The sequence below is a fragment of the Littorina saxatilis genome, linkage group LG3 (assembly GCF_037325665.1).
Source record: "Littorina saxatilis isolate snail1 linkage group LG3, US_GU_Lsax_2.0, whole genome shotgun sequence".
Lineage (NCBI taxonomy): Eukaryota > Metazoa > Mollusca > Gastropoda > Littorinimorpha > Littorinidae > Littorina > Littorina saxatilis.
The window spans coordinates 35,714,684-35,730,986 of NC_090247.1; the positions used below are offsets into that span (position 1 = coordinate 35,714,684).

Here is a 16,303-nt window from a genome sequence, read left to right on the forward strand (position 1 = left end):
AGGCAAAACATGAGATATTTTGCCATTTTAGTTTTTGTAAACTAAATTTGGTAGTTCGGTGTGTTGTAATGTTGTCAACATGTCGCCTCGAAAAACTTTAGCGTTTATCGTTTGTAGATAAATGTACAAGTTGTATTTTTGACAAAGTTGTTGAACTAGAATTTTAGTATTGTAAACCCATTTTTGAATACATTTTGCTTTTTTTTACTGAGTTGTATTTTGGACAAATTTTTTGAATTTGTGAGTTTTAGCGAGTCTAACAAGCATGACCTCTGGCATGTGCAATGATTAAAGGTTGTGTAGCTGTAGATGAAGACCCTCGAGTTATTTAAATCATGCACGAAAAAATGTTGATGTGGTTGTCCTTTGAAGTCATAGTACTGTGATCTGAGCTCTCCTCTTTTAACCATTTAAAAAAAATTCTAACCGCCATGTTCTCAATCATTGTTGTACATCATTTTTGTCTCTGTGTGTACTCAATAGTGAAAATTTGCACGACAGAGTGTTTGAGACCAAGATTTAAAAGCTGATAAGCAAGTCCCACGATTCAGATAAAGTTCGAGTTTAGGCTTATGTTATTAATAAGAGTCATTTCTTGGACTTCAGCAGTCGTGCAATGTTATTAATTCAAGCGGTGATTTCAACAACAACAACAAAAATAATTCAGAAAAAAACAAAAACAAAAATGTAAGTCATGCAATAATATTACTGCTTTCGGTAAATTCAAAACGGAACTACAAGGACCCCAAACTGGCAAAACCATTGTCAGCTGAATGGAATGATGATGTTGTAGATTTGCATATATGATTGCTACCTTGTTGTACACAGGTATATATGCTGACAGAGGCTGGGGACGACAGGTGAGAAAGAACCCACGGTCACCCTCCACACATCGACAACAGTCACAGCTTTACTTACTTCAGTCCCGTGATCAAATCTAGTTCTGGTTTCCCCCCACTCAGTGCTGGATCTAAAGTTTCCACAAAATGTAGAGATGTAAAATTATTAGGTGTGAATTTGACAAAAGTAGTTTTCACACGATGTGTCTAAAATTGATAGGTTTGAGTGTTGACAAAATAAATGGTATTGTATTGGCTGAAAATTAATTGGAATGCCATTACCGTGCTAATTTGAAAGTTGTATTACTCATGGTCTGGTCGTGACGATTAGCTTATTTACATCATATCTAGAATTTGAATGTTAGTATGGGAACGTACTGCAAAGTTTGTTGTGTTTCAACTTTTCAAGGTTCTCTCATGACTGACAGATTAGGTCATGCTGTGTCCAAATTTAGTTAGGCCTTTGTTTCTTTAACCGTGACCATTCTATGGTCTAAATACTTCAATACTGACTTAGCAGCTCTGTAATAAGCATTGAAACGAAAGGCGGCAAAGCAGCAGCTTTGAATAATAGAAGCAGATTTTCTCGCGTTAGTTCTGGCACATTTCTTAGCAAGCACAATGATTATTAAGGTCTTGGTGTGATGAGTCATGTTATCATGTCCATAGTTCGCCAGAGTATGTGGACAGCTACGTTCCTCACAGACAAATGTACATACACTTTTTTTCCCCGGGGGGGGGGGGGGGTGAGCTGGAGGGAGTATGTGGCAGTGGGGGCAGGGGGGGGGGGGTGTAGGGGAAGTATAATCTTGGGGGGGGGGGGGGTATAGCAGGCCTCATTTCACTTTTCTGGTTCGAACTGCAGCGGTTTGCATCCTCAAATAAAGCCAGTACAACAGTATGCATCTTCAGTCTTCTTCTTCTGCGTTGAAATGTAGACTGCCAAAGTCTCAGACGGTGATGTCTATGTCTTAAATGAACTTTGATTCTTTAATACCTAACAACAGCAACTCTAGGTTTCTGCGGTAGTTGTAAATGTTCCAACTGCAAGACTTTTTGTTGTTGTTGTTGTTTGTAGGCTACTGACAGACGTTCATGTCACGTAAGCACTATTTCTTTCTGTAAAAAGCTTTCCCAGCCATGGCGCAATCTAACCAACACTGCTGAAGGCATTAATTAAGTGTCAATAACAGACTGTTGTCTGACTGAAAAATCTAGTTGTTTGCAGCACATTTTCTTGATGGAAATCATCCTGCAGGGACCCTGTACAAGAACAGTGTTTTGCCATAAAATACCTCTGTATGTGGCAGTGCAAAAGTAAATCGGAAATAATCAATCTCACAGTTTTACTTTTTGGGAGCTTATTTGGGTGGTAGGGCGAGGGGGCTGGGTTAAAAGGGGGGGGGGGGGGGGTAATGAAATGGATAGAAAAAGTAAAATATCAAAGGGGACAACTTTACATCATGTCCGCTTAGAATAATAAGAACTATCATAGCAGTCTACCTTCCTCAAATCGTGTTTTATTTCTAAACATAATAATGTTTCTTGTTGTTGATGTTGTTCTTGTGGTTTGTGAGAATATAATGGTGTTCATTCATTGTTTTGAGCATGGTATGAATGTGTTCTTTAAGGTGTAAATATGAGATCATTGTGAAGTTTGCTGCGAGTGCTTTTTCTGTGTTTACCAGAAGAAATATTACATGTTTCGTTAATGTACCTCAGTCAGTTTAGATATTTATTTGTTCATAGAGTCGTTGTTTTTTCTCTTGTGTAATTATATCATGATTTGCCAAATATGCATTTGATCTGCTCTTGTCTTATTTCAACTTTCTGTTAAAAGCTACAAACGGGGGGTATCTTGTGATATAGAATAAACAGTGAAGTTAACTTTTTCTATTCTTATGTATGTGAGAAAGGTCAAAATCTTTGATAAATAGTATGAATAGTACCGTGAGGAATAACATTCAACCTTCATGGGAAGAATACTATCACATATCATTTTAAGTTTACCCTGAAACACTCTGGATTATTGTTAAATACTTTGGGGGAGAATGCCTGGATTCTTCTGTAATATTTAAACTTATAACTAGAGAGATTGAGGAAAAGAAAAAAAAGGAAAAAAAGTACATTTTGGATTAATTTATATTCTCTGTCATTAATTAAGACCGTAAGGCGAGTGTATACATCATGTTCTTCGATTACCAACATTATTATTCCAGTTGCTTGAATTATGTCTACTTTTCCTCCAGAAATATATTATCAGGTTAAGGTAAACGGTGTGTAATGATCCAAGGTTCACAATTACGGCACCGCTGTAAATTTGCATTGATTAACAGCTGATGGGATTAGTGAGTGAAAATTAAATCTACATGATTGTTATGTATGTTGTACATTGCTTTTCTTCCATGGAACTGTAATATAATGTGATATAACACTTGTAATTAAAATATTTTACAATATGTGTGTCTTGTTGCTGAATGGTGGTGTATGGTTTAGTTTAGAATGTTTGAGAGAAAGAGAGAGAGAGAGAGAGAGAGAGAGAGAGAGATTGTGTGCTCAGTGTGCTAGGAAAAGAGACTGAGATGAAATGTCACATTCATTATACTTGTCCTTTCATCATAATTCTCGCCAACGCCCCAAACCACACACACACACACACACGCACGCACACACACACATACACACACACACACACACACTCACTCACTCACTCACTCACTCACTCACTCACAAAGAGTACATTCAGCAATTCATGGTTTTAAAATACAGCCTGTGTTATTTCATTGCTAGCTTTATTTCAGCTTGTTGTCGATATGCTTTATGCAATATCTCAAACTGCACAAATTGATCTCCTTTGCAATGTTTTGCATACAACGCATTGTATTCAGCATAACTACATCGGTGCACCTGAGACATAGCCACACTTGCCCGGCATAAGAGGTTACAAAAATGCACACTCAAGGTGTGTTGGTTTTTAACGTCCCCTCAACCTATTATGCAATGAAGGACCGATTCATTTTTGTTTCCTTTTTTATTTATCCCATGTTAGGTCTATCACAGTAAAATGAAGAACATAAAAAAGCGTATGTCCGTTCAAACCTGCTATTTCAAATGAGGCTAGTAAAAATCTTGATCTGGGATAGGGGGTGGGGGTGGGAGGAGAGGCGTCCCGGACTTGAGTTTCATAAAAGAAAATGTAAGGAAAAATACAATCATTGAACATCATTTAGTCAACTCGTGTTTTAAAACAATCATGCTGAGAAATTGAAATGTCACCGACACTCAAGGCCCGTCTTCAATGTCAACATTCCGATATCCTAGCATGTTCTAAAAACATTGACTATAGGCTAAATATTCAATGATCGTTTCTTCCCTTCCTTTCAGAAAGAAAGTCTTGCCATCTTACATGGGGGCAAAGTGTAAGGTGGGGTCACGGTCAAAGTTGCCCACATTTTGTGCGATCCATGCAAGGGAAATAACCCAGAAATTGCAAGTTTATGTTATTGGATGAGACTACTTCCCTTGATCCTCCTACGGCTGTTCCATGCAATTCCAACTGAGAACACCGCTAAAACAAACTTTGGGTTTGATCAATACTGGCCGAGGGAAAAAAATGTCACATGGTAGTTAACAAAATTGCAGAAATGATATTTTTAAGAAAGACAATTTCTCCTTTATCTTACAACATTTTTTTATGCCTTTGACCCCGTCCGGGGCATAGGCCGCCAACAAGAGCTCGCCAGGCACTCCGATCCTGGGCCAATCTCTCCAGGGGCCAGTTTCATAAGCCAGAAACACAGTCGACCAACTGCAGTTGTCCGAGAGAACCACAGTAATCCGACGTTATCGGGTTTCACGAACAAAATTTCAGTCGGTCGACTGCGGGTCGTCTCACCGGAAGTCGGCCAAACACGGTGATGCTCTCCCCCCAACACTGTGTTCGGCTTACTGCGGTAAACCGAAAATAAATGTAATTATCCGCACAGTCAATGGCAGAATGCTCACACTTTTTGGGATTGTGAGCCAAACCTTGTGATTGTTCTTCGAAATGTATCTATCATGACGCAGTAATCCAGGAGAGAAGTCAGGGTTATGTCTTGAAGACGTCACATTATGGCGTAAGAGGGTTTGACGTCACGCGAAGGAATTACTGAAAGTCTCGGTCATTGTTATTTTGAGCGGGCCGAGACTTGTTTTTTCTTCGAAATCGGCCATTTCCACGTGCGAATGAGCAAGCGGAAGTGGTAATGTTGCTAAATTTAGCCCTCGACTTGGCCATTCGGATTACTGTACAGTCAGTCGACTGCGGTTGTCCGCGGGTGACGGTGATTCGCTCATGAAACGCGCTTTTCGGTGACACGGCGATCAACCGCAGTCCATCGACTGGGCAGTCGATCGACTGTCAGTCGGTTCCCTGCTATCTTATGAAACTGGCCCCAGTTGTCTCCAGGGGCCAGTTTCATAAGCCAGAAACACAGTCGACCAACTGCAGTTGTCCGAGAGAACCACAGTAATCCGACGTTATTGGGTTTCACGAACAAAATTTCAGTCGGTCGACTGCGGATCGTCTCACCGGAAGTCGGCTAAACACGGTGATGCTCTCCCCCCAACACTGTGTTCGGCCTACTGCGGTAAACCAAAAATAAATGTAATTATCCGCACAGTCAATGGCACAATGCTCACACTTTTTTAGATTGTGAGCCAAACCTTGTGATTGTTCTTCGAAATGTATCTATCATGACGCAGTAATCCAGGAGACAAGTCAGGGTTATGTCTTGAAGACGTCACATTATGGCGTAAGAGGGTTAGACGTCACGCGAAGGAATCACTGAAAGTCTCGGTCATTGTTATTTTGAGTGGGCCGAGACTTGTTTTTTCTTCGAAATCGGCTATTTCCACGTGCGAATGAGCAAACGGAAGTGGTAATGTTGCTAAATTTAGCCCTCGACTTGGCCATTCGGATTACTGTACAGTCGGTCGACTGCGGTTGTCCGCGGGTGACGATGATTCGCTCATGAAACGCGCTTTTCGGTGACACGGCGATCAACCACAGTCCATCGACTGGGCAGTCGATCGACTGTCAGTCGGTTCACTGATATCTTATGAAACTGGCCCCTGGGTGTAGCCGATGTGTTTCACCTCTGCCTCCAAGTCACGACGCCAGGTGTTTCTCGGCCGGCCTCGTCTCCTCTTGCCCTGCGGGTTCTATGTGAGGGCCTGTCGCAGTGATGCTGGTTGTCGTCTTGCGGAGTGTGTGGCCAATCCACCGGAAGCGCGTCTTTGCAGAATGTAGGCCTACGTCCTGCTCTACGGATAACTGTTTTGTTCGCTGCCAAAGGTCTTTGTTGCTGATGGTGTCAGGCCAGCGAATTCGGAGGATTCTTCTGAGGCAGGTGTTAATGAAGGTCTGGATTTTTCTTGTGATGGCAACTGTAGTTCTCCAGGTTTCGGCTCCATACAGCAAGACTGACTTCACCGTGGTGTTGAAAATCCTGAGCTTGGTGTTGATGCTCAGGTCTGCTGATGGCCATACGTTCTTCAGTTGAAGGAAAGCTGCTCTTGCTTTGCCAATCCGGACTCTAACATCAACGTCCGTGCCACCCTGCTTGTCGACAATGCTTCCGAGATAGGTGAAATTGCCTTGGCTTACAACATTGTTGACAAATACCTGTTGTCAACAATGTGCTGGCAAAAAGGTTTGTACAGCCCAGCGCGCTCACACACACACTGGAACACACACACAAATGCACACACACACACACACACACACACATACACACACTGACACACACACTGAAACACTGACACACACATACACACACACACACACACACACACACCGTGCACCCAACACCCCCCCCCCCCTCCAGCCGCGGGAACGCCAAGATTGCGGACGCAGTCCTAGTGTGACAGGGGTTTTAGACAAACAGGCACCGACACACACACACACACACACACACACACACTGAACCACACTTTTTACACAGTTACAGGCACAGCCACACTCACTCCTAAAGTCGGGCCTTAACTGAGTCCCAAGTTGACTTCGTGAACACAGTCTTTTTTCCGGCAGCACCAAAGCTTAACCAGTGCAGCGAGCTTCTTGAAGTAGACCGCTTTGTGAAGTTGACTGCACCCAATTTGAGGCTTTAGCAAGTCCTCCGCCTCCCGTAAACCATCAGTTTCTGGCCACGGACACTGTCAGGCTTTTACACACAGTACAAAAACGCTTTCGTTTAAACACTTACCGCTTGTGAACACCCTAGATGCCCTCCATAAAGAGCGAGCATTTTTCAAAGAATTTATTTTTGCGTGGACAGACAGATTTCTTTCAAGAGAAATCGTAAACCTCGTTATGGCGCTAGACCTAACTTTTAACATCTAAATAATAAATTGACAGCTTGTTACACAAACATTGTTAAACCACCAAAGAAATCTTATACATCATCAAACCGAAGTCAGTACAGTTCGAAGTTTTAAAAGATAGAAAGGATGTATGTCAAGCAAACCGGGCGAATTGCGGGTCGACTGGTGTATGCAACTTGCAGCTCTTTTGAATTGATGCCGGGGAAGTGGGCTACCAAAATCGATACATTAACTTTAGCTTTTTTTAAATGTTGGACGACTGAGATTTCAACTATTTGATACTGTTTGTTGCTGTGCCTGTGTAGAATATCTCCAAAGCTTTGTGCAGTTGAAAACAGACACCAAAGAAATAGTTATACATGTATTCACTTCTGAACAGTGGGCGGATAGAGATATAAATCATGCTGCTTCAAGAATAACATAACATGAATTCATATTAATGTTTTTCCTTCTTTATCTCAATTGGCGCAGTAGCCTAGTGGTTAGGACATCAGACACGAAGTCTCGAGGTCGAGAGTTCGTATCTTCACCGAGGCGTTTATTTTTTCCCTCTCTCTTGAAGATAAAATATGATCAGTCTTGAGAGAGCAAACCGGATGTTATCCCTGCAAAATTCAAGCGTTGACTGAAGCTCTCAAGGTCATATTATTACATACACTCTTCAAAAAAGTTAAGGATCACTTTTTTACAAGCACGCCACACAAAACGGACAAGACCGAATTCTTTCATTTTTTAAAAATTATATAATTGAACAACCAAGGAGTAATGACAAACAAAGCAGAGATCGAACGTGACAACCCTCGAAAATGGAATTCACAACAATGTGAATCAGTGTCAATAACGCGTGTGCCCTCCGTTGTGTGCCAGGTATTCAACACATCGTTGGCGCATGGAGTGGATCAGGTTGCATATGAATCCTCTGGGAACTCTATTCCACTCCTGCTGGAGCCATTGCAGCAGTTGACCCAGATTGGCAGGAGGAGGGTGATGTTGCTGTACCCGACGACAAAGCTCGTCCCACATGTGCTCTATGGGGTTCAGGTCCGGGCTGTTGGCTGGCCACAGCATCCTGTTGACCCTGGCCTGCTGGATGAAGGTGTTTACAGCTGCAGAGCGATGAGGGGGTGCGTTGTCATCCTGAAGAATCGCACGAGGGCCGATCGCTTGGAGGGCTGGAACGACCAGGGGTTGCAGGATCTCAAGTTGCCCACTACATGGTACAGAGGTGTCCTTAGACGTGTGCTGATCCCTCCCCAGATCATCACAGAGCCTCCGCCAAAACGCTGTCGTTCCAGAACAGTGCCTTCTGCGAAGCGCTCTCCGCGACGCCTCCACACTCGGATGCGACCATCAGCAGGTTCCAAGCAAAAGCGTGACTCATCTGTAAACAACACCTGAGCCCACTGCTGACGTTGCCACCTCACATGTTGAGTGCACCAAGCTCGGCGAGCTGCTCGGTGATTTGCAGTCAGGGTTGTTCCTCGGACTGGACGCCTTGCACGCAAGCCAAAGTTGTGTAAGCGGTTTCGGATCGTCTGACCACTAACAACAGTTCTTCTTCTTCTTCTTCTTCTACGTTCTCGGGCTGAAACTCCCACGTACACTCGTGCTTTTTGCACGAGTGGAATTTTACGTGTATGACCGTTTTTTACCCCGCCATTTAGGCAGCCATACGCCGTTTTCGGAGGACTAACAACAGTGTTGGTGGTAGCTTGTAGGCGTTGCCTAATGTTGTTTGCCGTTGCCATTCTTTGTTGCATGGCCTGCCTCTGAATGAAGCGATCCTCTCTTTGTGTGGTGACTCTGGGCCGACCAGAACGTTGTCGCTCCTGCACTCTTCCAGTTGCGTGGAATCTCTGTTTTAGTCTGATGATGAGAGGGAGCCACAGCAAGCCTCTGGGCCACTTGCCTGGCAGCAACACCGTCTCGTAGCCATCCTATTGCCCTTCCTCTATCCAAATCGCTCAGTTTTCTTCGTGGGGGCATGTTGCTACTGTGCATAATTGTGTCAGCGTGTCAACCTTTAAACACAAGCTGGTGAGCAATGTTCTTAGCCAGGACCCTGTTGTAGCACGTGCATCACAACCTTTTGCCCTAGCATGCGTTCCGCAAATTTCATGGGGCTATTAAAAAAACCACCCTTTTTCTTCCAAAATGCAGAAGGTTTTGAGAAGTCCCACAAAGGGAAATAATTCTGCCTGCCAAACAAAATTCTAGGTCAAGATTCATTGTTCATTTGTTAATTCAAACACATTAATCTTTTATATATTATGTCGATGTTTAATTTTTTGGCAATTTTTTATAATTAGGTCCGTTTTTTCAACCGATCCTTAACTTTTTTTGAAGAGTGTATAGTGTTTGCTGTACAGAATTCTGTACATGATTTTCATCCCTATCTTTTCAAGCTCGTAGCCCCGGAAAGTCATAAATAGACCACAGCTTTAACCAGTTTTGTCGCTCTCCTTCGAAGGGCGACTGATTGACGCTTTAGATACGGATGCCAGATAACGTTGGCATATTCTAAATGTGGTCTAACCAATGTTTTTTGATGGCCGCATGAGCGGACATCTATTGCAATGCGTTCGGAGAGGTGACATGAGTCGTTTGTTACAGTTCTCACGAGATCAGTTGTTGAAACCAACTTTGTTATCTGTGCTGTTCCGGAAATGAGCTGCGCTTTTTTGGAATTCAAACAGTATCATGTCACTGTTGTCTCAATTGCGCTGCTTCGGAAATGAGCTGCACCTCGTCTGTCTGTTTATCCCCGAGTACGCAGTACTAGGGTCCAGCAGACTTTAATTGTGTGTCTGTCTGTCTGTTCGTCTCGACTTAACAGCTTATTGCTGGGAAACTACTGGGCGCAGTTCGTTCAAAAGTTGATACACTAACTTGATAATAGGTCCGATTGATCGTATTAAAACTTCATAATGTTACCTGGGACCTAAATGCGAAATATTCCACAAAAACGACTCTTAACGGTGGGCGCGATTCGCGGTGGGATAGAACAGCCGTTCGGCTAATCCGCCAGCCAGCCAGCGACTAACTAGACAGCGACACCAGGCTTTGGGTGCGTGCGTGCTTTGCGTGCGTGTACCACTGTGCGCGAGGAGTATAGGCATTTGAGTTCACTGGCGAATGATAGAATTGGTGGCTTGGTGGAAAGCGTTTCTGACTATGGCTAAAGTGATCTGGGTTCGATTCACGGCATGGGCTGTCTATTTTTTTTAATATTTTTTATTTTTTTATAATAAATTCTTGTTTACTATTGTTTATTATGAACGTTTTAATGTTTTATTTTACTGTAATAATTTTTTTAATTGTGTAAAATAAATAAATAATTTTTTTATTTATTTTTTTTTTTTACATCCAAGGGATCCGGGTTCGATTCCCGGCATGGGCGGTCTATTTTTTTTTTTTTTAATTCTTGTTAACTATTGTTTATTATGAACGTTTTAATGTTTTATTTTACTCAAATAATTTTTTTAATTTATTGTGTAAAATAAATTTAAATTTTTTTTTTAAATTCACGTGCACAAGACAAAAACTTTCATACTGGGGGAGCGAGCCAGTCTGAAGAGTACTCGGGTCCAGCGCCAGCGTTTTTTTGTGTGTCTGTGTGTCTGTCTCGACTTAACAGCTTATTGCTGGGAAACTACTGGGCGCAGTTCGTTCAAAAGTTGATACACTAACTTGATGATAATAGGTCCGATTGATCGTATTAAAACTTCATAATGTTACCTGGGACCTAAATGCGAAATATTCCACAAAAACGACTCTTAACGGTGGGCGCGATTCGCGGTGGGATAGAACAGCCGTTCGGCTAATCCGCCAGCCAGCCAGCGACAGCGACACCAGGCTTTGCGTGCGTGCGTGCTTTGCGTGCGTGTACCACTGTGCGCGAGGAGTATAGGCATTTGAGTTCACTGGCGAATGATAGAGTTGGTGGCTTGGTGGAAAGCGTTTCCGACTATGGCTAAAGTGATCCGGGTTCGATTCCCGGCATGGGCTGTCTATTTTTTTTATTTTTTTATTTTTATTTTTTTTTATAATAAATTCTTGTTTACTATTGTTTATTATGAACGTTTTAATGTTTTATTTTACTGTAATAATTTTTTTAATTGTGTAAAATAAATAAATAATGTTTTTTTTGTTTTTTTTAAATCCAAGGGATCCGGGTTCGATTCCCGGCATGGGCGGTCTATTTTTTGTTTTTTAAATTCTTGTTTACTATTGTTTATTATGAACGTTTTAATGTTTTATTTTACTCTAATAATTTTTTTAATTGTGTAAAATAAATAAAAAAATTTTTTTTAAATCCACGTGCACAAGACAAAAACTTTCATACTGGGGGAGCGAGCCAGTCTGAAGAGTACTCGGGTCCAGCGCCAGCGTTTTTTATAGCAACACACACTGTCTATCACGTACACTCCATGCAACTCTCTCCGTCTCTCCCTCGCTCTGCCTTCGTGTCTGTGTGTGTATCTGTCTCTCTCTCAATCTTTTTCTCTCTCTCGAGATCTCATCAATCAATCAATCAATATGAAGCTTATATACCGCGTATTCCGTGGGTACAGTTCTAAGCGCTTGTCGAAGAGTTGTCAACACAGGACTAACAAAGAAACTAACATCTACAGACGGACACGAACCCTATCACACACTAGCAAATCCTGATAAACATACAACAAACAACTGTTTAACAACAATGTACACATCAATAGCTAGGTCCAAACAAAATAATATTAAACACAAAGAAAACACCTCTCACAGAGCACAGCACAAGAATGTCTTTTGGGGCACAACACATCACGTCGAACATGAAATTCGCAGCCAGCTTCGGGAAGAACTGAGTCTTCAACCTACTCTTGAACGCGTCAAGAGAGGGGCTCTGGCGAAGCTCAAGCGGCAGGGAGTTCCAGACGGAGGGGCCCGCGGAGGGAAATGCACGCTGACCAGCAGATGCGAGTTTCGAGCGAGGGATGTGAAGGCGGAGTGGGTCAGCAGCAGAACGAATGGGACGGTCGGAGGGCTGGGTGTACAGGTCCAGGGAGGATTGAAGGTACTCGGGAGCAGAGTCGTTGAGACACTTGTAGACCAGAGTGAACAGTTTGTGGGAGATTCGGGTGTTGACAGGGAGCCAGTGCAAGGAGCAGAATAGGGGGGTGATGTGGTCTCGCTTCGTCTTCCTCAACGTCAGCCTGGCAGCAGCGTTCTGGACTCGTTGTAGGCCATGAATGGATGAGGCGGGGAGGCCAGCCAGAAGGGAGTTGCAGTAGTCCAGACGACTGAAGATGAGGGAGACAACCAGCTTGACACAGGCGTCGTGGGTGAGGTAGCGACGGATGGAGGCGATGCGTCGTAGGTGGAAAAAGCAGGTCTTGATGACGAAGGAGATGTGTGTCTGCATGGAGAGAGTGGAGTCGAGAAAGACGCCAAGGCTCTTGACAGCAGGGGAGAATGGAACAGTCGCGTCATCCAGCTGGAGGTCGGTCACAGTGAGGGAAGCAATCTTCTGTCGTGTTCCAACGAGAAGGGCCTCCGGCCCTCCGTCTTCTCACTGTTCAGCTTCAACTTGTTCTCAGTCATCTCATGTCTCGTTTTGTTACCGTTCTCACGAGATCAGTTACAGTTTTTTCTCTCTCTCTCTCTCTCTCTCTCTCTCTCTCTCTCTCTCTCTCTCTCTCTCTCTCTCTCTCTAATAAAGTTCGTTCGTTCGTTCGTTCGTTCTCTCTCTCTCTCTCTCTCTCTCTCTCTCTCTCTCTCTCTCTCTCTCTCTCTCTCTCTCTCTCTCTCTCTCTCTGTATGTATGTCTTTATCTGTGTCTCCCCGGCTTTGAGTCTCTCCGCTTCTGTCTTTCTATGTCTGTCTCTGTCTATGTGTGTCTCTCTCTCTCTCTCTCTCTCGCTCTCTCTCTCGCTCTCTCTCTCTCCCTCTCTCTCTCTCTCATCTCTCTCTCTCGCTCTCTCTCTCTCTCTCGCTCTCTCTCTCTCTCTCTCTCTCTCTCTCTCTCTCTCTCTCTCTCTCTCTCTCTCTCTCTCTCTCTCTCTCTCTCTCTCATCCGACTCGGCCTGGCAAAGAAGAGGTTAACTTGAGTACACGTTTACCTACTGGCAGGAGGGGGGTGATTCGGGTCAGAAGTGGGGTAAAGGACTTTGGTCTTCAGTCTTTGGGTTATAGCTTTCAGTGGAGAAGATGCCAACATGAAATTGCATTATGCTCTACTATCTATTGTCCTTGTCTATCGGACACGAAGAAGGGAAGCTACAATCGCCCCAGGCATTATAATTATACTCTTTGTTTCCTGAGCCTGGACCATTGAGACGGTTACCTCATAGATCTGTTCATTCTTCAGTTTGTCGGTGTCAAAAGTTATACCCCCATTCCACACAACCGTTCTTTGTCCCGTTCCCGTACCAACCAAGGACTGCTGCCACAACAATGGAACGCTGCGCAAACGGCCGTTTTTTGGCATCTTTCAGCAGCGTCTGACCATAGTGGCAGCCGTCCTTGGTCGGTAAGGGAACGGGACCTAGAACGGATGTGTGGAATGCGGGTATGACAACTCAGTGTGTGCCCGGAGAGCGCTACCATTGCGTTACCGTTGTTTTAAGTTCCTTTAACGATCCAAGCGTTCCGTTACCGATGGGTTGAGGTTCCATTACCGTATACCGTTCATTCTGATCGGGAGGGGAACGGCTAAAAATTTGAACATGTGCAGCCCAAACTCAGCCGTCCCTACCGACCCTACCGTTCAAAGCAGTTCCGTTAACGATCAGTTACGTTCATTGCGGTTCTGTCCCGATCAGACTCTCCCGTGCCTGCACCGTTCCTTGGTCGGTACGGGAACGGGACCTAGAACGGTTGTGTGGAAAGGGGGTATAAGACTCGACCACTTGGCTTATGGTGGAGACAGCTGGAAGATCTCTGGATATAATTGAAGAGGACCAGTCTTCCTTTTAGAAAACTGTGTACTCTGCCTTGCAGATTACAAATTTGTGCTGTCGGGGCTGGGTAAAGGGAGTGGAGGGTAAGGGGGTGGGTAAGCGAGGGGTAAGAGAGACGAAAGAGAAAACTGGACAGGGAAAAGTCACTGCCTGAAGTATTCAATAAAGCCACACACAAAAAAAGAAATTACCACATATGCAGGTTTTCATATCATATTTTTGCAAAGTATCTGCACAAGCGTGTGTGCCTCTGTGAGTATGTTCGTGGCTGCTTTCATGGGGTGCCTGTATCCTCAGGAATTTGAGGATTTCTTTTATCTCTCGTTTTCTGACACCGTTGATTTAACGTCATTTTTACAGAACAGTTTTTTCCTTTCAGTTATAAGTTGTAGTAGTTTGACCTTTTTGTTTTAGGACACTGAGTAGAGCTCGTTCACCAGGAGCAAAGACTCACTCAGTCCGTCAGTGTGCCTGAGTGCGTGTGTGCTGGGGGACCGGGGGGGGGGGGGGGGGGGGGGGGGCTCGAGTCTCCCGTGACCGGCCACCTGCAACTTAATGTACGGACAGGTTTGCACTGGCCCGCCACTGAAGGGTGTCCGTTCATGAGAGGGACTGCTTTAACAGCAAAACTAGTGTGAAACATAAGTAATCAATTTATCCACTTGACTATATTCACAACAGGGACCTATCAATCTTCTTTGCATGTTTTTATGCCTACGGATTTTGAATACTCTGCAACACATGTAACCTAAATTCAACATGTGCCCGTACAATACGTGAATACCGCTTCTTTTATGAAAACACTAGCATTCAGGGCCCGGCTTCGCCCGGGGGTGGCCTCAAAAGCATTGGCATGTGCTGCCCACTGAGACTGTCACAATATATATTCAATTCCTACTTACATGGTTTTTATAGAATGAGTTACCTCCCAGTTTCTTGAGAAAATTCCAGATAATTGACCTGCAGGTTCAACTGATCATGCTACACCCGTAGATGCGATGTGTTGGTGTGATAAGAGTTACCTCCTGTCCATGGATAACAAAGCACGAGTTACCTCCCTTAGCTTCTAGAAATTTCTCGAACTGTCCAGTTAATTTTCTTTCTTCATTTCTTCTCCTTATAGGAGCCATACAGAGTCTCTAATATGCCTGGCATAGTGTGCTTACTACATGTGAACACCAGGCACTGAACTGGCCTTGCATTATATAGGCTGTATTCAATAAATGGGAGGTCCATAAACTGAGAAAGGAAACAATAAATCTATCTATCTATCTATACATATAATAAAAGAGAGTGTCTGTCTGTGTGTCTGTCTGTCTGTCTGTCTGTCTGTGGTCGCCATACCTCTGAGATGGCAAGAGGCAGGAACAAGATAGTGTGCACGTACACTCCCTAGGTGCCGCAGATGTGCACATGGGTTTTAGTTTCTTGATTCACTGTTTCCTTTCTCAGATTATGGACCTCCCATTTATTGAATACAGCCTATATGGTGCAAGACCAGTTCAGTGCCTACTGTTCACCTGTAGCAAGCACATCATGCCAGTGATATTAGAGACTCGCTGTTGCTCCTATGAGGGGAAGAAATGAAGAATGAAAAATTAACTGGACAGTTCCGGAAATTTCTAGAAGGTAAGGGAGATAACTCTTTTTTGTCTGTGGTCGCCATACCTCTGAGATGGCAAGAGGCAGGAACAAGATAGTGTGCACGTACACTCCCTAGGTGCCGCAGATGTGCACCTGGGTTTTAGTTTCTTGATTCATTGTTTCCTTTCTCAGATTATGGACCTCCCATTTATTGAATACAGCCTATATGGTGCAAGACCAGTTCAGTGCCTACTGTTCACCTGTAGCAAGCACATCATGCCAGTGATATTAGAGACTCGCTATTGCTCCTATGAGGGGAAGAAATGAAGAATGAAAAATTAACTGGACAGTTCCAGAAATTTCTAGAAGGTAAGGGAGATAACTGTTCACCTGTAGCAAGCACATCATGCCAGTGATATTAGAGACTTGCTATTGCTCCTATGAGGGGAAGAAATGAAGAATGAAAAATTAACTGGACAGTTCCGGAAATTTCTAGAGGGTAAGGGAGATAACTCTTTTTTGTCTGTGGTCGCCATACCTCTGAGATGGCAAGAGGCAGGAACAAGATAGTGT

The 16,303-nt window shown here is 43.7% G+C and overlaps 1 protein-coding gene across 1 annotated transcript in view; it reads left to right on the plus strand.

Moving 5' to 3' along the window:
* Positions 1 to 1,570, plus strand: part of LOC138962255 (spondin-1-like) — a 196,869-nt gene extending 195,299 nt beyond the window's left edge. The window contains exon 17 of the mRNA XM_070333996.1: positions 829 to 1,570. Within this exon, the coding sequence (XP_070190097.1) occupies positions 829 to 864 (36 nt within the window). The 3' untranslated portion in view covers positions 865 to 1,570. The remainder of the gene's footprint in view (positions 1 to 828) is intronic.
* The last annotated feature ends 14,733 nt before the right edge of the window (positions 1,571 to 16,303 follow it).